Below are 21,223 nucleotides of genomic sequence, written 5' to 3' on the forward strand. Positions count from 1 at the left end.
CTAAATATTTCTCTTACAAGTCACTTTTTGTCTTATATAGTTGTTAACCATCCATTGCTTCCTAAAAGAATTTACTAAAAGACAGTATAAGATAAAAAGTTGAAAGCAAAGGAATAAATGCTTAAAAGCAAAAAACCTTACCATTATATGACTCATTGCAAAAGCATTGTAACAGTGTATTTTGGAATTATATAGTAACCATACTTTAAAAAAAAAAAAAAGAAAAAAAAAAAAGAAAGCAACAAATTACCTGATTTTTTCCTTTCAGCATCAGGATGTTGGTTACCTTACCAAAAGGTAAACCTAAAGCAATAACTTCCGTTTCTGTCACCTCCCCAGGCAATTTCCTGATATGAAGGACACGAGAAGGAGCCCCATCCATTTTATCGTCGCCTTTGAATTTCTTGTTGTCATTACCATTGGCTGAAAGACATATTCAGACTGATTTTAAAAGTTTACCGATTTACTGGGGGTTTTTTGTTAACAAAATACTTCTAATTATTCATATGAAATAATTTTTAAATTAGCCGCCTCCTAGTCCGATCTAAATAAAATTCAAGGTTTTAGAACAAATTCTGAAGAGACCAATGGAGGAACAGGATCTAAAACGTTATATGGTTTCATGAAGGGCATACTGTTCAAGACTAACCCAAGAGCCTTCTGCCAGAACTTCTTTTCTAGACGAGATAAAATATAGTAAATCTTTTCCATCTCGCTTTTATTGGAATATTATTACATAGCATTATATAAGATATTAATTATGACTCAGAAGGGCTAACGTAAGAACTGTAAAGTACATAAAAGAAAAACAGCTAGAGGTAAACCAGGGGTTTTTTTTGGAAAGGGAAACGATGGGAGTTGGAATAAAGTTACTATCAGATCTCCTAAAGGAAAATGTAAGGACTACATTTTCACTAAGGACCCAGACACAAAAAGTACCAATGCAACCTTATTAATGACACAGAGGCCATCATTAATGCTGAAAACGATCACACTATCTTTTGGGAGAAAAATGGAGGAGCTAGAGGACCGGCATCACAAAAATCAGATGGAATGTGGTAATACAAATCCACCATCTCATACTTTAAGGCTTAAGCACAGAAACAGCTATGAGGAACTGGGGGCTCATCCATATAAAAGGAAAGGCCAATAAATAAACCACGATGCAGCTAACAGAGACAAGACGATCATAGCAAAAACAGGTAAGCATTAGCATCATTGTACAAAGCACCAGAAAGAGCTTATTTGGAATACTGTACAGTATTCCAGCAAAATTCAAGAAAAAGGAACTCAAGCAATAAAGAGCTAGCCAGCTGGATGCGAAGAGTTTCTCTCTGAAGTAGAGGCTAGAAAAAATTAGCTTCTTTAGTTTGGTAGAACAGAAGTTAACAGGCAACACAACTGCTGCCTACAAATACCTTAGTGGAGGAACATCAGGAAGAGTAAAGAGCTGAAGAACACCATCAAATACTGACAATAAACTATATGCATATTAATGAATTAACCAATAGTGGAAAATGGAAAACATTTAGGTATGAGCAGCAGGTGTTAAGACTTCTTTTTGTTCATTTCTGGCCATAAAATATGTAAGTTAAGACGTGAGCTATTCAACTCCTCATATCATGTCAGAAGAGCTTTTTAATATCTTCCTATGTTTCCAAGAAGAGCTGCAACTAGTAAAGTATGTAATTATTACGGTTCAGAAATCACAGGATGAGGGCTGATCCCAAAGATGTGAAGGGTTTAAAGCCCCTGCTCCCCGCCAAAAAACGTATACAAGATAACCCTAATTTTATTTGGACTTGCTACAAAAAAATAGAAGCAATGGGGGAGGGGTAGTCAGCACAAAACATTTATTTTACATTCTCCAAACATCTTGCCTTGTAAGAAAGCTTATGACTGCGATTTCCAGAGGGAAAAGAATTATCCTCAATTATCACTCGGATGTAACTACAGAATATAATCCAGAATTTAAATTCCTTTAGGCCTAATCTGATTTTCTGCATGAAAATATTTCACTCTTATACCTGAATTGAGTACAGTAAGTTTTGCTAAGCGTATGCCTAAGTCATATATGAAGAATGTAACTTATTAACTCACTTTGCCTAAATCAAGCCAACTCACTCAAGACTAAAAACACCGAATAAAATGGACTCGATTTTAATAAGTCAAGAATAATCACCCTCCAGCTTTATAGATACAACAGGTAGCAGACATTTATCTAACTTTCCAATGCAATGAGCAAAATTGGCAAAGCCTGGTTCTCTGACCAAAGCTATGAACATACTTTTTACTTTTTCAGTAAGACAGTCATGCTCCAGGAGCATGTTTTACAGCAAGGCTGGAGAAAGTTAAATCAATACACCAGGAACTGCTTCTATCACTTCCCTTTTATCTTTTTCTAATAGTTAAATCTCTCCATTCTAGTTTGAATGCCTTTACTTCAGCTATTATTTTTGTACTATGCTTCTCTCAAATTAAAATCTAGTTTTACCTAAATAAAAGAAAAAAAAACTCTGTGACAGTTAGCATGCCTTAAAGTCAAGTCACCTCTCAGTATTTTATAGTTTTTTGAAGTGATACTCTAGACCATGCTTTTAAAAATTCTTTTACCGTAGAACGTTTTCTAAGCCTTCTCCAACTTATTCTAACAAAAAAACAACAAAAACCTAATGATGTCTGACCTCGAAAATATTCGGCTAGCAGTATCCTATTGACAATGCTTGAAGAGGACAAATCCATGCAGTACTATGCATCTTACTTTGTTCTGCTCCCAAACATCCTGACTATTGCTTAGTTTCAGATGCACTGAGTTCTATAAAACAGAACATTCACTTCCAGATTACTGAAGTCTTCTCTTCTCCCAATGCACAGGATCAGGAACAAGGAAAAAAGCTAAGTTCTAGATGAATACTTCGGTCAGGCTCTGGAAAGATCTCCTCCTATTTCATAAAAATTAAATACTAGAAAGTAACTATTCCTATTTAATATTCAAATACTGCTGTCTACTAGACAGAAAAGCCTGTTGATATATGCAAAGGGAACTCTTCCAAACATAGTCTAGGTAATATTTGTCTACTTATGAGGGTAATTCTATGTTCTCATTTTATTTTCTCCTCAAAATAATAAACTTGGACAGAATAAAGAGCAAAATTTTGTAAAATGTGCATCATACCAGGATCTGTAGTACAAGTTTAGCTTGCACAAGGCTCCAACTTGTGCGGTTTCTAGGACATGTGGAGAACATGCTTTCGTCTAGCCAGATTTCAGCTATTCAGAACTACATAAGACAACAGAAAGTGATAAGTAGCCAAAGTTTATGAAAAAGCCTATTCATTTCTCCACTGAAGCTCATTACACAATAATCTTTCCTGGGTAGATCCCAATGTACTTCTGTACAGAAAAACTTGAGGAAAGAGTTGTAAAAAGTGATGGGCTTAACATAATGTATTACAAATACAAACATCATTCTAAACAAACTTGCAAATAGTAAGACAATAGTGACGCTGAAAATATATTTCCCATGGCATTTATACTTAAGCTAAGTAATCTAAATTCATTGGAAGTTCCAAAAAATCAATATAAGAACAGATTAATAATGAGAAATGAGAAAATAAAGTGTTATTAAACTGGAAGATTTTCTGAAACCGATAAAAATATTTTTATTAACCACCAAAACCCATTATTTTTAAACTATCAAATGCTCAGGTAAGTACATAAACGGTAGTCAAATATCTGTTTGTTATTTGTGCGGTTTTCACACAAAATGACTTTGACAATATTAACTTTTCCATAGAATAATGTCCAAGAAATTTTTAACTAAAGCTTGGATTTGAGTTAGGCTTTAGAGAAGCCTAAAGTTACTAGTAAAAGGACTGCTGACCAATACATAACAAATCCACGTGTGACTGATCAAGCTTGCACTGCTGCAAAAATCAGAAGACTTCTTAAAAAGGGAACATTAGATTGGAAGCTAAGTAGATGGAAAAGCAATGGTAGTGTAGAAATGATTAAAGGAGCTAGAGATGCTTTTCTTAAAGAACAAATTTAAAGAAATATTTATTGTACTGTATAATATCATTTTCTAAAGAACAGCTCAAAGCTTTAAAGCAGCTTGTGTATACACATCTCTTTCACAACTTTATTTTTAAAAACTATCTACGCTTAATAGTTATTTTAAGAACTGATAAGCAGTAGCCCATGTTATCCTAAGTAAAACATTTAAACAAAAAATGAGATATCCAAATATAATAATGTATGCAAAGATACAGGATTATATACTAAAGAACACTAAAATAACCAGAAACACGGGAGACACTCGAGGGCAACAAGGCAACTGGAGAAAAGCATTCCCAGTGCTATGTAAATGCCAAAAGAAAGTTTTCGGCAGCAGGACAAGTAACCATGACAAAGCTAACTATTATTTATTGGCAGAAGTATACCTTGTATAATGAAAGCTGAACTGGCAAAATTCATAAAATGAAGCCAATCTCTCTTTAAAGCAACACTTACCCCAAAGTGTTATATATCAGCTTTTAAGATGGAAGAAATTCAAGTAACATTGTTCGATTATTAATAAAGATAACATTGATTTTTATTTCCTGCCTTAGATAAAACTGACTCATTCAAATGCACTTTCTGTACTGCAATCTCTTCTCAAGAAGAAAAACAAAAAAACCCCCACTTCACTAGTATAAATAGCACACCATAGCAAAGTGTAGATTATTTATCACTTCCACCTGCCTCTGAATATTGCATAAATAAGAACACCAAAGACTGAAAAGGTTGAGGTCCCTTTTCAAAAAACCCTGCATGATGTTTCACTGGTCGTTTTCCAAGAAGCTTCACTGCTTCACGTGCAGCATGTGCACTGTTGCTGCACAGAGCAAAAACATTGACAAGAAAATTGTTGAGAAGTTCAGGACAAATAAATAACAAGGTAAATAAAATGAACCATACCTTCTTCAGTCCTTCAAATGATAATTTAGACTTCTTAAGGTTAAAAAGTCTCAAACGTACCTTCATAGTTTCATTAAAGAGCAGATATTTTCAGTCTTAATATTAAGAAGTGCTGACATAATTTGAAAAGATATTGTATTTCCAAGATCCTACAAGCAGTATTTACCAGCAATTGGTCCTTCATTTTTCACATGACATTTTTCTTTGCTTCAAGTAACCTGTAAAATATTCCTGAAGTCTCAACGGATTTGCATACCACTCATCTCCCAAAAAGCAAAAATTTTTAATGATCTGGATATGTAAACTAACAAAGTGATTTTGAAAAAGCACATTGAGAGAGGCGCACAATAAATTTAAGCTTGCAGATTGTTAGTTACACAGCATACCATTAAGCTTAACAAAATATGTAAAGTTAAGTTTAATGGTATGATGTGTAATTAACAAACTTTGTTTTTTATTGTTAATTTAATCCCAAATATTTGACCCCAAACATGAAGTAGAAGCTTCTTGCCTAGTGGCTTACACTTTATATTGTGTTTTTGATTATATATGGAAACCTGACTTTTGCTTTTTGTACTCAGGCTCGCGAGTACTTCTATACTATTGACTGGTTAAACGAGGACATACAGCAACTCCCCCTAACTTGTGACAGATTAAGGAACAGATTATTTCCCCTCTCTGTTCTCCCCCCATTCAGAAAAGCACAACTTTCAGCAAGAACCAATTTTATCTGAAGAACTGAAGACTCGGGGCCCGACAACATAAAAACTGGTAAGAAGGCCTTTTTGTTCATTTTGTCCTTCTTGAAAGCACAGAGAACGTGCACCGTTTTTACCTGATTTTCCAGGCAGCATAGCCTAAGAATACTGAGGATTACAAATTCGTTATGTCAGTAATATCAGCAATAAAGCTTGTTTGTTATATATTAAATATGCATGCATGTTCAATGCAAGCTGTCAAGAAGTTCATGGAAATAATAAAGTTTAGCTTTCAAGACATTATTAGAGTCTTTGACACTGTATGAAATTTTCTCCCTAACTTTGAATTCTCTCTTACTTGCCACTTTAAAGATCCTACTTCCCAGATGGAGACACATCATTAAACTATAGTTTGGAACAGAAAACCACAACATTTAAAATATGGAAATACAACTTGTTCAGAGCCACTAAACGTGGAATTCAACTACTGTTAAAGCATCAACATTTTTCTCTAACAAAGTCTGTCAGCATAAGCCGTGGCCACAAAGCTAAAAGTTAAGTCAAGCGCAGAATACTAAGAGAATAACGTTGTCTTTTTTCAGAAACAGACTCCTGCCACTAACACTGACAAATACAAAAACGCTCTGAAGAGCATAATGCTATAATTTCTACAGTGGAAAAGGCATCGCTATAAAGTGACTAGCATGACTAAAATACATTGTTTGGTATTAATCTGTTTATTAATCAATTACAGCCTTAAACTTATAGTAAAGGGAAACCCCCAAGGCTCCATAAAGCATTCACTTAAACAGAAATTGAACAATAAGTTTGAATTGGATATAAGGAATACTCACTTGGGGGAGAGAGAGGGGAAAACCTGTTAATTGCCACTGCACTGACGCAAGCCCTCTTTGGCTCCCCACCAAGAAAAAAGATCCAGTTTCCATGTTGCTTTCTAATTCTTCACAGAACTCTTTTACTACAAATGTGATTCAAAAGCGTTATCCTTATGTTTAATAGGGCACTATAATCTAAACATACTTGATGCATAAGTCTTCACCTCATTCTTGTTGCACGTAGTTCCTTTTATTTAGCATAAATCAAGTTGTTGAAATTAAATGCTTAAGAGTGACAAAGTCTATAAGCGGCAATTATCTCCATAACTTCGGTCCCTGCCATTCTTGGCGAGAATCTCCTATTTTATGAAACAAAGGAACCAAAACCTACATATATGTGAGCAACAGAACAAAGGGCAGCATACACATAGCAGCATAGTTATAGCATCATAAATCTGTGGCATTCAATTGCTCAAGTCATAAAGACTCAATGCTCACAGGTAGTTCTTGAAAAAACAAACAAAAACAACCCATACGTGCACACACACACGCTCAAAACAAAAAAGCCCACACACTCTGAAGTTCACCATAACTCCCGGAAAACAAGTGAATAATTTCCCGCTGATAACAACTATTCCTGAAAAAAGTGTTCTAAGGAGATTTCCTGCTAAGGAGTTATTTCTCTGCATACGATTTAAGTTTACAATACACGTGAATAATACCTAAAGCGGTTCTGAGACCAAATACAAGAGTTGGAAAAATATAATTTTGAAAATATATTAAGCCTTTATTTCAGATGTATAATTTTCCTTCATACCAACAAATATTTACTCTACAAATTAATAGTTACTGCAGCAAACATTCCTTCTTCATGCCTTAAAAATTCCTTCTTTCATATTGACGCAATCTCTCCATATAGGAACATAATTATGTGGCTATGAGCAAAAATTTTGCACAGAGAATACACTAAAACGTTGTTTTCACCTCTTATTTCTCTGAAAGGATTAAAAAAAGATAAAAACTCATCACAGGGCACTGACTGCAAAACCCAGTATATCTGTAGTAGTAAAATACTTGATAAATACTTGTTCATGCAGGAGATGACTTGTCTGTATCAGAGCCTTCAGTACATAGCAACAGCCAACTACAAAAACATTTAAATACTCATGCTTTCTGAAATGGTCCTATATGTTCCATCCTCCAGTAGGATCACCTCATGCAGTAAAGATGAAGTTTATTAAGAGTTTTATTCACCGCTGCTGCTAATGTAGAAAATACTTCCTGTTTCTAATAAGCTGAATATATGAAATTTAGTATTATCAACAAATGGAATACAGGATATATATCCACACATAGAACATTTCTGACCAAGAAAAAGGCAATAGAATTCAGAAAATACCTACTTTACAACTGTGGACTACGAACAGGCAGAAAGATTAAACATAACAGTGGTTAGTGAACACAATAAACTGCATGAAACAGCCAGCTTCAGAAATCTTTAACTACAGATAACCACAAACTGGGAAAATGAATCACAAAGACCATACCATTTTGGCTTTGCTTCCCAAGGTCTTTCTTTAAATATATACTCCTGGGCTCATGCCATTGATAGAATATAGGAAGAGAAGACCTTTGGCTGATCCAATGACAGACATACTTATCCCCAAACACCAACAAGTTCCCAAAACAAGAAAAACAGAACCTCTATGTTTTATTTTTAATACAGACATCTTCAAAAGTTCAAGCTAAAGTCAGGATGTTTAAATGCTTGAAGAAAAATCTACACTTGAAAAATAAGGAAAAAGACTAAGAAGTATGCCAAGTTAAGATCTAACATTTGCATTTTTTAACCCTATAGTTAAAGGTAACAAGTTCAACGTTAATTTTGCTTCGTTTTTTGTACCTACTGCAAGACTGCGTACCTCAAAGTATTTTTACATCCCATTCTCCTCGTCTCTCTAGACTACTACTCCATTGCATAAGCACTAATCAACAGCGATAGGTGGACCGTTACTCAGAACATGTGCCACTTGCAAAGGGCAATTCTTGACCAATAAATAATAAAACTATCTCACACTATGAGGGATACTGGCTATCAGGAATTTATAAATAAGTAAATATGGTCAAGCAGTTAAAAGATTAACTGCACTTTTTAACTAAGGATATGAACTTGGCATATTTATGCACTGGCTGCAACTCTGTTTTAAAACACATCAGAAATTTTCTAACAAGTAACTATGCTAATATAATATGGAATAGTTTCTGTTGAATGTTACACAGGACAGTCAAACTAACGCACTTCAGTTTGTTCCTTAAATATATGTAAAAATACTATGACTAGAGTGCAATATAATTAAAGTAGAATAAAATTGAGTTATGGCATAGTGAAGTAGAGAGAAATTAAGTAAGTTACTGCTATTAAATTCCACATTTTATTTCTCTCATACTGAGGTTATTTTCTTCTTTTTTAAAGCTCCCCAATTTTAATTCAGTCATATGTCCTGTACTTCTCTAAAGCAACATGTTAAGATGTAGTAGATGGGATTTTTCCCTTCAAATGTTGATAGGACAATGTTCTTCCATATTGCTCATAAACTACTTTCATAATACCTGTTTTTGTATGTTTAAATATACATGCTTAACTTAAACGAAACTCCACGAGGATGAGGGCAGTAACCAAATGACATCCAGAATAAAACAGCAGACACAAGGCTACAGAAGTAACTGATACCAGAACTCAAAAGAAAGTCATCCTCGTTTATTCAAAAGTCCTATTCTCTTTTCAGGCAGTTCTTTTACAAAAGATACACAACGCACTTGGATAGTAACTTGACTTGCAATAGATAAAGTACTCCCAATTTCCTTTCATCTCTGTAGTCTAGTTGAAGAGGGATACTGATACCAAAGCTGTTTAAAAGTCGCTCAAGGATCAGGCCTTGTATTTTGAGCAATGAATGTCATCCTACAGAAAACAGGCCAACATGCTGCCCTTTTCCTTTCTTCCACATTCTTAATCAAACAACTAATGGTTCAAATAATCAATAAGAATGTAAACAAATAAACAAAAAAAGTCCCACAATCTTGCAAGTTTTAGGGGGGTTGTTTGTTTGTTTGTTTGTTTGTTTTGGGGGGGGGGGAAGAGAGGAGAAGCCAGGGGAGAGATTCATATATAACAGTCCCTATAGGGTAGGGAAAGTAGCACAGCTTTCTCCTACTACAAGAATTAAAACAAGGGTATTCAGAGGAGCATTAAAGTACTACAGAACTTCGTCCAACTGAAAGGAAGCTGGATACCAAAATAACCTGAGCTATTACTGTAATTAAAAGTTAGAATGATCACTTCCAAAAAAAACCTTAACTTCAATCTTACCCTTAGATACACAGCCCCCAAAACTACCAGAAACAGCCACTTCCATCAACAGGCCATTTTTTGGATAACTTAGGCAATTAGTCAAATAAATAAATAATATTTCTATAGTACATATTTAGAAAGAAATGAGGCAATGATTTGTAAGTTTTAATTTTAAGTTTAGGTCCATTAGGGAGACTGCTGGTGACAAATACATTTTCTGGATTGTGCTCTTTTATAAGGCTTAGAGCATCATGTAAATAAACTGTCTCTTTCTTCTGTTCATCTAGATATCAGTTTGGAAAATATCATGAGATCAGACAGTGAAAATGTCAAGGTCAAAACCAGAAAAGGTTTCTATGTACTGTAGAAAACAATAGCCAGGTCTCATAAAATCATGACACTTCCAAACTATAAAGAATGAAAGGACAAGTATTAGTTAAAGAGTCATAGAGTGGCCTGATTTCTAAAGTGTGCCTCCTTTACAAGGAGGCTGATCAATGATTATGATTCTCTTCATAGGCGCTAGAATTTCTAAGGAAGATTCATCACGATGATGCCTTGGCTACAGTAGAAAAACCATGTTAACTAAGATTTTGAATTATTTCATATAAAAATTTAACAGCAGAGAACTGAAGCAAAAGGAGAGGAAGACATATTCATCTTTTGGACCTAAGGAATACCTGAATCTGTTTTGGGAGATTGGAATGGGGGGAAGGATACATATACCCCCACCATCCTGGTTTCCCTTTCTGACCTAATTAGCTCAGAATCTACAGCCTGAACTTGTCAGGGAAATGGTACAAGTCCGGAAAAAGTATTTCCTGGTTTCTAATAACCAGGACAGCTATAGGATGATAAATGCGGGACTAGAGACTGAACTGGGATTTAAGCCTATTCTACAGGTTTTTTTAATGTCATTTTTCAAAGGCAGGCAGGCGGAAGATAAATTTGAATACACTGCCAAGAAACTGCTTTAAAAAAAAAAAAAAAACACACAAACAAAAAACTTCAACCCACCCACCCACCCACACCACAGTTGCCTGTCCCCCTGACCTCTGTAGGAAATGGCTTGAATTATAATACTGCATTCAGGGTTTTTTTTCCCCCCTCCTGGATTATTTTTCTACCTACATCATCTATGTTACACAGTATGAAAACTTTCATAGTAGGCATCTGATATCACAGGAGTTTATTTGGGGCCACTGCTATCTGTTAATCTGATCATTTTTCAGAAGTTATTTATTATGCTGGATGCCTAGAGACATATCAAGAAGTCTCACTTGTATAAAATATAAAGAATCAGTTCATTTGAAATCTGTCCTCCAATTCTTATTCTTCGGGAACAAAAAAAGACAAAAAGACAAAAAGAAAAACACCACACATACACAACCTGCCCTAAACCCTACACAAGAGGGCGCTGGGTTGGGGGTGGGGGGGAACAACACACCCAGCAACAACAGGAGATTGGGGATGGGGGAAAATCAGCACTTGTTAAAGACATCAAGCTTCTAACTCCATATAATGGAAGCAAAGCTCTCTTATAACTCTTTATACAACTTTTACAATAGACAAGGTAAAAGACTTTTGAGAACAAAGATATTTCTATTTAAAATGTCAGACTTCTAAGAAGAAAAAAATCACAGAACCATTTTTAAGAAAGCAAAACTAGCAATAATTTTTACTTTACAATTTTTGTCTTCAGCTTTAACAATTTTCCCTTTGATAAATTAACTTGCATTTAGTCCTCTGAACTAAGTTTCTCTGAAACTATATGGAAGTTCTCAGGAAAAACTAGGTTGGCCCAAACGCTCCCCCCTGCCCAAAACCTCACAACCCAAACTCCTTTGGATTTGGGTCTCTAATTTAACTAAAGCAAACTGCTGAAGCATTATCATCTCATATTGCAGAGGAACACCACAAAAACAAAGAGGGACATCTTTGAGAACCAGAAGGAACTCAGAAAAGCAGAGGAGACAAATGAATGTTCCGAGGGTCTAAAATTGCTGTAAACATAGTACATTTATTTTCGATCTATGCCAAAGAACTATCATTTCCTCACATCTGGTCATATAATAGCAAGCTACAGTCAACATAAGTTTTTCTGCTCTCTTCTGCCCCCACATTCCTCCCGCCTGCACTGCACCAGATCTAGCAGTTGTGCAGCCACGTGACTGTTAAGTAAAATGATCCAATGGAAGAACTATATTTTGTGGCAGAATAGTTTAATGTTGGATCAGCTCATCCGGCAAGTGCACAAACACTCCAACATAAGGAGTGATGCAGAACCACGAGTTGTTTCCGTCGCCGCCCTGTGATAGGGACGTAGGAGGAGAGCATGCAGAACTGCCCTTTCTAATAACACCTGCCATTACACCACCCTAAGTGGGAGATGAAACTAACCCTGAACCCAATTATCTTATTGCTAGATTAATGGGGGGGGGAAGAGAGGGGGTGCGGGGGGAAAGAGTTGGCTGATAATACAGATGGCTACACTATCCTACACATAAACATGAAAAAAAAAGAAAATCCATCAGGCACATTAAAGCAACATCTACGCAACTATCTGGGAAGTCCATTAACATTCTGAGGCCATGAAGTATTTCATCCACATCTCTGAGGAAAGAGAGGGGGGGGAAAAAGTACATATGTATGACAAAAAAAACAGAGAAAGCAAGACATGAGCTGTCCAAAGGAACTGAATGCAAGTTCAGCACACAGGTGCATAAACTGCCATAAAAGACAGTCTATCATGTGTTAATTCATGAAAAGCCTTTGTACCTAGCATCATCAGAAATGCAGAGAACACTCTCTCACTTTATACTGGCATTGTGAGATTTTTAAAGCTGCTACCTCAGACTGAAGTCACAAAATGAAGTTTCTTGCTTTAGCAATCTAAATGAGAAAGAGGAAAATTTTGTTTTCCTGAAACCATACTATATTATGAAACAGGCAGACTGTTCTTAGCAGTAATGCCTAGACTCGCAAATGCCTATGCGTGAAAAGGCTGACGTACTATAGGAGTCGTTTACTTTTGCTTGGTAGTTGCGATTCCTTACTGAAGGTAGCTGCACAAGACGTGTAATTTTTCATCCTGTTACCTGCCAATAATTTACTGTTTAGACATCAAAAAGTTGCCTTTTGTTTGATGGGATTATTCTTCTCAGATACCCAAGGCTTGTGAGTAGATACAACGTCACTCAAGTCCGATGCATGCCAATAGCTTATCCCTCTATAGCACAATTGATTCTGGTTTCAGTATTTTCCCCTTGTAAACAGGAAATGAGTCCAAGAATAAACGATAGATTTCTCCTTTGAAATGGCATCACTTACCAGTAACTACCATGCTGCTCATGTTAGAGTTCGGGCTATTGAGTACACTGCCTGAAAGAAGTTCGTCAGATCCTCTCTAAAAAGAAAGAGACAGTAAGAGATTTTTTCCTCTATTTTATATTTTTAAAGATGATATTAAAAATGTCAGTTTGACAGGGAAAACCTTTAGAAGAACTTAAGCAAGCATAACCAAACCTATTCAGATTTGGCAGATTTCCTCTTTTAAGATACGTAGAACAATTTGAAATCTAAGTAAAGCAGTATATTTACATGGCAATCTTTGAAACGAAAGCTGCTTAAGCACACTTGTTTCACCCACCACTGAAATGCAGCCACCTCCAGAGACAGTGAGAACTGCTGAACAATAATTTTATTCAGTATTTCCAATTAAATTATATCTAGCTGAAACTGCAAGGGAAATCTGTACAAATAGAAATGTTGAGCTTAGCTCAATTTCAACATCCCTATTTCCAAAGACTTCCTTCATAGGAAGTTAGCAGATTTTGGTTTGGAGGCACCCATCTGTCCTGCAAAACACACTTGAGGGCAAGGAGTTATATCTTCGTTTCAATTTTTTAATTCTAACACAACAAGTGCCAAGTAAATGGTCTTTTTGAATGCAACTCAGAAGCAGGCTGCAGCAGTCAGAGGAGGGTCTATATTGAAAACTTAGATATCATCTTTTCCTCTCAAGTCATTTATAGATGGGTACTGCAACTAGACAAAGCTAAAGAGGGTTCAGCTCCTTTCCCCTCCAACTGTTCCCCCCCACCTTTTTTTAAAAATAAGATGTCACCTCTCAATTACCAAGTTTCACATTCTTTATGTCTCCCTCTCCCTGATCTCTTAAATTTATCCCTCCTTCCATCTTTCAGGGTAAAGATTCAGATGAAACAAGTACCATTTTTAACCAGGGGGGTGGGTAGGAGGAGGGAAGCCCCCAACATATTCAGGTCTTCTGCGATTAAAAAAAAAAATACAAATTCTTAAAAGTGCATAAACCTCACCTCCTTTAAAGGATTGCTTACTGGATCTTTCCCTACTTTAAAAATACTTCCCTTATCACCAGCGCTATCAACGTTAGTCCAGATCACTGCTAAGATGGAGAAGAGGAAAGAAACCAGTTACTAGCTAACTTCATAAAAATGAAGATTTTTATCATTATGCTACGGACACTGTGACAGACTCTCAAAGGAAATCAGCAAATGTATTTTATGTGGTACTCAATACTGTGTACTAAACTAATAAGACGACATCACATTTCCAGGTAATACTGTTGCAAGATATAAAAAAAAATTTAATAAATAAAACCTTCACCAGTGTATCACTGGGCACTGTATACACAAACAGGAATTTCAGCATGTTAAAAGTTTGTTTACTCCACATCTTTTAAAGAAAAGCTCTTAGAAACAGGATATATGCGTAGGCTCACACAGAGCCGTTACAATTTATTTTTAACATCAGCTCTGAAGATACTTTATACAGATTATTGAATACTCTTAGCTTCCTAGAGTACATAAAAAGCAACAAAGCTGTGCCTATCAAATCAACAACATAGATTTCCTTTAAAATTGAGTAACGCCTAACAAGTTTTGTCCCTCTGAACATAAGAGCACATCTCCAACGAGATATAACTAAATAAAAATTTAGCTGGACAAAACTGAGAAAAGTCAGAAGTTATGCAAACTCTCCAATAGTCAAACTACATTACTCCTCACTGTAACCATCATACACTGACATCAGACACTCAGTATAGGCTGAAACATAAGCACTTTCTCTTTAGTGATTTATTTTCCTAACACAATTTGCATGGATAAGATATCTCAAAGGTCAGGATTACTAGTGGGTTAACTCACTTGATGATAGCTGTGAGCAGAAATGACTGCAGTTATCTATCCAGGTTTGCTTGGAAGCCCTTGTCTGTTGCCTGGACAGGCAGAAGCAGCAGCAGAGAATAACTCAGTTTATAGTCAGGCATAATAAGATAATTTAGCAGCAATTTTTGTTTTCCTTAATATGCCAGGCTACAACTTGCAGGGGTTCAGCAGTTACTACATAAAGAGCTGAAACATCCCCAGTACCAAACAAACGCTCTTCCCAAAACCTGGAAGAAACCTCACATTTCTGAAATATCTCAAATTTGTTTGTTTTTGGGAGTAACTCCTGACAAGCAAGACATATGAGTGATTACATATACTCATAGTAAATCAGGCTTTTAAAAGCTGTTGAATTCTTAATACACAAGAGGAGCACAAAGTTATTTAATCAACAGAGTAGATATTCAGTTACCATATTTGTTTCATCCCGAGTTAAAACATTTCTCGCCATTTTGAAATGTATCGTTTTGCATTTCACAAATATGTTCATATGGTCAGTCATGATATTATCATTACACTTCAAAAAGCTTAAAAATTTGCTTCAGGAGAACAAGTAAAAGCAAGTTCTTTTTATTGGCATGTATCACAAATCCTATAGCATTTGTTTTATTCTTATAAATCAGAGCATTCACAAATCAGATGCATGGCTGTACAAGTTCCTATATGGAATCTTCTTCCAGGTCATCATGAAATCAAGAGTGTACAGCAAATCTCTTCCAATTCACTCTCATAAATACTTGCTATGCTTTTGCTAAAAAGATAAAAATATTTTACCATGTGACTAGACAATCTTACTAAATACACATAGCTATTTCTTCTTAATGGTTTTCAAGCAGGCTAGACATCCCTGTACGTCATTCAGTATATAACTTTAAAACCAGCTATCCAGCAAAAAACACCTAATATCTTGTATATAGCATGGTTAAATTACAAATTAAAAAGCAAAGGTGTCTAGGAAGCATTATCTACTTAAAAAGGATCACCTTAGGATGACAGTTGCCAAATCTAAAGACATACCTAGCAATTTAATATGAGGATTTCAAGCAAGCCAATGTATATTCTTATATAGATTGGCACTGCTATGTGACACAAGCACTTCCTAAATTAAAGCAGGGAGAGAAATACTTACTTTACCTACTTCCACTCAGCAAAGACCAGACTTTACTTATTTTGTGAGTTTGAGGCCTTTTTAATAAAAAAAAAAAATCCATTTTCCTTTGGAGGAGGCTAGGGTAAAAAGGAGTGTCATCTTGTTGAAGGCAAAAGTCATCACTCCACTATCTCACAATTGAGTTTCAGAATTATAAGCCATTTCCCAAGCATCTTGCACATTTACTAGTTTCATTCTCAAGCAAACTTCCACAAGTCTAATTATACAAAACAAAGACCTTTGAATTAATTTAGGTCAGTTCTACAGAGTGTTTCAGATATAAGGAACCAAAGCTTGGATCTCTGAAGGACAATACAATGAACCAGATTCAATGAATGATGAAAGATCAAGAGCCATGTTCACTTAATGCTCTTCCCTAAACAAAAGCAATTTTCTTTCCAATCACAGACTGCAAAGGAAAGTTTCTGTATTAGCAACATGGTAGAGAGCAACTGAATATCAAATTTTGTATGAGGGAAACTGATCAGAAAGGGCAAAAATTAGAGCAAAGTGCTACTGTCCTATCAACAGGTCACGTTTTGACAACTACTCTTCAACAGAAGAAGTTTATAGTTCCGTCCTTCTAGTCCCACCAATGTCAAGAGGAACATTAATCTATATTAATTTTATTAAAAGCTAGAACACCAGCTATTCAGATTAGCCATAGCCAGAGCATTTGTTCATGAAACCAGCAACTGCCAAACTACTATTACAAAAAATAACTCAGACAGTTGTCAAACTGACTTCCTGGTGAGCGATCCTTAAAAGTTCTTGCAGAGTCAATACTGTTTTTCCAATGAAGGCTGTGTTGTATCACCCTGGCCCCGATGACAGATACTTTCCATCCATGGTGTGAAAACAGTATATTAATGCATGGCTTTAACCAACCAATGAAATTACTGTGCAAAACTGACATGCATGATCATTTTTCCAATAGGTGAAAAATTTACCAACTCAGACTCCGAATGTGTGTTTCAGGAGGAAAAAACAAAACACACTTTCATATACAGAGCCGTTGTTTTATATGTATTGTATATTGAAGACACCATTTCTATATTTCAGTTGATTTCTGTAAGCGAATATAGTTTTTTGTTTGTTTGTTTTTTTAAAACACTATGTACTCTGGCTCTTCTACAATTCATAAAATTAATTATACAAAGAAAGAAAAAGCATCTTAGTGAATTACCTACTTTGTTCCTTGCTTTAATAGTCATAGCTAACTCAGAACCCCTTACTACATACTGCTGGACTTCAGATGTTCTTTTCCATACCAGATTATTATAAAGTTTCAAACTATCACAGGTTATATTAAGTACCTATGTAATTTCCACAAGGCATTACAGTCATACCATCCTTATAGGATGATCACAAAAAAATACTGTTTAGAAGGCTTTGCCAATCATTTTGCCCACATTCCAGACAAGACTTGAAATATTTTAAACACCTTCCCCCAATCTGATTACATCCAAGGTAAGGGGGGGGGGGGGAAGTAGATATTAACAGCTTGCTAATCTTGGCTTGGTAACTACCGAAGAGGTTTAATCTTTTAAAGATCAGAATTTTTTTTTGATAGATATTTATGAAAGACACATTATCAGCTCTTTTCCCAGCAATTCAATGTTTTTGAAGACTCTGGTTAGAAGTTATAACTAAATCTAGTATTAAAAACAAAAGTCAATATTACAGAAGGCTTACTAGAAGCACTTGTAGATGCAGGCCTCTTCCAGTATTTCAAAAACACTAAACTGATACTACTAGAAACGGTACACACATGAATAAACCTGCACTTATGTTGCTTTTAACTTTTTAACATCTGAACACATTTAAGTCCTGACAGAAACTAGAATACACTCAGAAATACTGAAAAAAAAATATATTTTCCAGTAACTCCTCTAATTTGTGGCATTCCAGTTTACTGATATTATAAAACTCTCAAGAAGAGGACACTTCCCCCACCCTGCCTGATAAAAGGAAAAGGGGGAAATTTAGCTGCACTGCACATTTACCAGTCACTGTCAGCCTACAGGCACGAATTTCTCAAGGGGTATGACAAGCCAGAAGACAGATCTCATGATTTAAAAGAAATCTAACAGCATTGTGAAACACTTCATTTCTAACAACATCTGGGAACAATTTAGAAGAAAAAGCCAGAAACCTAACAGTATAGTAGAGGAATAAGAGCATCTGAAAACTTCCACACAGTCAGTGAACATCCCACTCCATCAGACAACACACTTGTGAACCCACTGCTTCGATATTAAGAGTCTGAATTAACTTTGGGAACTGGATATTGTGGAAACAATAGGACAGCAGCATTTAAACCCCCAAACACAGCATTTATAAACTTTGTTCAGTTTACCTATGTGATGGATCCGTATTTAACGAATGTTTCACTTTAAACCGGATACATTTTTAACGAAACACTGCATAAATACATCCTGACATACTCCAAATGAAGAGGATGTATTTGACTTACCTTACACTCTGATTTGAGATAGTACTATCAGAATACATGCTCCAAAAATAACTAAATAATAGAATTTTACACATCTTAGACATACAGGATCACAGAATTAGAAGACTTAGATCTGAGACAGGACAAGCCAGGCCCAGATATACAATCTAAAAGAAATTGCATGTGGGTTCATAGGTATTTTACAAAATAGTTTCACCTATAGGCTTGTTATCACCTCATTAAAACACTACATACAAGGAGTAAGTCTACTTGATTTTTTTTTTTTTTAAAGCTAGCCTATTTTGATTTTTTAACTAGACTATTTAACTAAGTTAGTACAAGATCTTGTAAAATAAGGCCAATGAGTGATTAATAATTCTATTAAAGCACTTGTTTGTAAATTTAGTATTAAATAATTGGATATAACATGACCACCTCTCCATACTCATCCTCCAAATACTTCCCACCCCCACTTCATTTCTCATGCTGTCTCCAGCTAACCATATATTGTTTTTATATCCTAAAAACTATTTAAAATATTTTCACACTCACACAGGTTCAGTAAGGAGCTGTGAAAAAAGTAGCCTTCTGCTTCCAACAATGTTAGGTCAGGTATGTCACGTATCTAATTTACAAAGACAGATGAAGTTTGCTCTAAACGTCTTGATTTTTTGCAAACAAGGGCATCTGAAAAGACTTTAAACCAGAAAGACTTAAAGACAAGCCTAAATTCCTCTGAAAATCCTGTAAGTTCTCAATCAAAACACAACACAAGAAAGAATCAAATCTCTCAACGTGTCCCAGGACCATGCTGTTCATTAAACCAGAAAGCTGAGAAGTCAAGAACCATGTTTCCACTTAACTTATGGCATCCAGCCTCATTTTCCAGCCTTGGAACTTTCAGGTAATGAGAGAACAAACAAAAGCCGAGTCCAACACTAGTCAACACTTCCAGCATTCGGGACCAAGCAGACAAATAATATTATTTATTCCAGCATTTCAGGTATTCTATTCCATTTTTATCAGCACAGAAAGTGTTCTTCTGAAGCAGCTGTACAGAACTGGCAATGCACTAGAATAAATGAAAATTACCCACTACAGTCCATTACCCACTACTACCTAGATACGTTCTTAGCATCCCAACTGGAAAATGGTGACACCTGGAAGTACAGATTTGGCCCTTCCATAACAGTTTATATAGCCTAAAAAAAAGGATGAAGAAGGCATTTTGTTTTTACTGCTCTGTTATTTTGCAATAATAAATGCAAAGTTAAATGCTAGTGCTATGTAAGTCTAAGCCAATCCTCAAGTTATATATACATAGAAAAAACTTATATTATGAAAAGCTAAAAAAAAAAAAAAAAAAAAAAAAAAGGCTGATATAGGCTGGGGGGTGGGGGTGTAGCTGTAAGCGTATAAAGGCAATTCCATAAAGCAAACCTCAAATCCCCTGAACAGTCTGTGAAACTGCAATCTCATTTGAGCCAATACTGCCACCAAAAGCAACAGTCCTACCCTCTCCCTGGCCCAAGAAGCTTGCTCCTATACTGTCCTCCCCAATTCTATATTGCTACAAGTATTTAGGCAACCACATCATAGAATGCTTTGGAGCAAATATAAATAGTTTCACGGAAAATATAAAAAGTTTTATAAAAAACATAACTCACTACTGTGTCAACTAAGCTTTATCTTGGTTAAGTTCCCAAGTTTGTGAAGTGGCTGCACAAACACTTGTGCCAGGAGTAGTACAGTGGCAGGGAAAAAGCACCTTCTTTTGGTGGAATGCTGCTTAATTTATTTGTAAAAGCCTAGCTCAAAGCATAAAGAAATGGGAAAGATATTTTCATGCTGGTAGTGGCTGATACTTTTCAGGCTGAGTACAAGTGATCCTATAAACTCATCAGTTAAGGTGCAAGTACAGGTGTTTGTTAAAAAGTAAAAAATAGGTTACTCCCAATTAGTGAGGAATATCAAAACACGTTAAAGTAGTACGTTAAGCTTTCCTTACAACAATTCCTATCTTCTATAAAGCACAACTCTATTTTCAACATTTTTCCCCTCCTCTCCAGTTTCAGCTCTTTGTATTTTCCCACATGCACGATGGTGGCAGAATGAGCATTTTAAGAAAACAAAAAAGCTATAGAGAAAAAAAAAAAAGGGAATAGGCTATTCCAAGACCAAATACTAAAGTCACAATTTAAACAGGGTCAATTCACAGAAGCTACTGTTAAAAAGGGAGTGTCTTCAGTTGTAGCAAGTTTTTTTTTTTTTTTAAGTCACCACTGACACGTTCCTCAAAGTGACAACAAAATACTACTGCTGAAGAGACAAATCTAATACCAGTTCTAAGCTTCTGAATTAGGTCACACTTCATTCTTATTTCACTGCTAGAATTTTCTGCGTATTTTTTGCTTTCTCCGCTTGCTACGATGAAGTACTACTGAAAACGAAATTTAGTTTAAAAACATTATCCTAGTCAACACAAAATTAAAAGATAATTCTTCTAATTCTCAGAAGTAAGCTTCAGAAAACATTTTAAGATCAACACTATTAACTAAATCTGTGC

The 21,223-nt window shown here is 35.5% G+C and overlaps 1 protein-coding gene across 11 annotated transcripts in view; it reads right to left on the bottom strand.

Annotated features, from left to right (window-relative positions):
* Window positions 1-21,223, bottom strand: part of PTBP2 (polypyrimidine tract binding protein 2) — a 54,693-nt gene that overhangs the window by 26,488 nt on the left and 6,982 nt on the right. For 8 of the 11 annotated variants that reach the window (XM_068952372.1, XM_068952371.1, XM_068952369.1 and 5 more), the window contains exons 3-4: window positions 13,176-13,251; window positions 251-423 (exon numbers count right to left, since the gene is read on the bottom strand). In XM_068952372.1, the coding sequence (XP_068808473.1) occupies window positions 251-423; window positions 13,176-13,251 (249 nt within the window). The remainder of the gene's footprint in view (window positions 1-250; window positions 424-13,175; window positions 13,252-21,223) is intronic. The other 3 variants (XM_068952375.1, XM_068952374.1, XM_068952373.1) reach the window with 1 other exon arrangement.

The sequence above is a fragment of the Struthio camelus genome, chromosome 8, assembly GCF_040807025.1.
Source record: "Struthio camelus isolate bStrCam1 chromosome 8, bStrCam1.hap1, whole genome shotgun sequence".
NCBI classification, from domain to species: domain Eukaryota; kingdom Metazoa; phylum Chordata; class Aves; order Struthioniformes; family Struthionidae; genus Struthio; species Struthio camelus.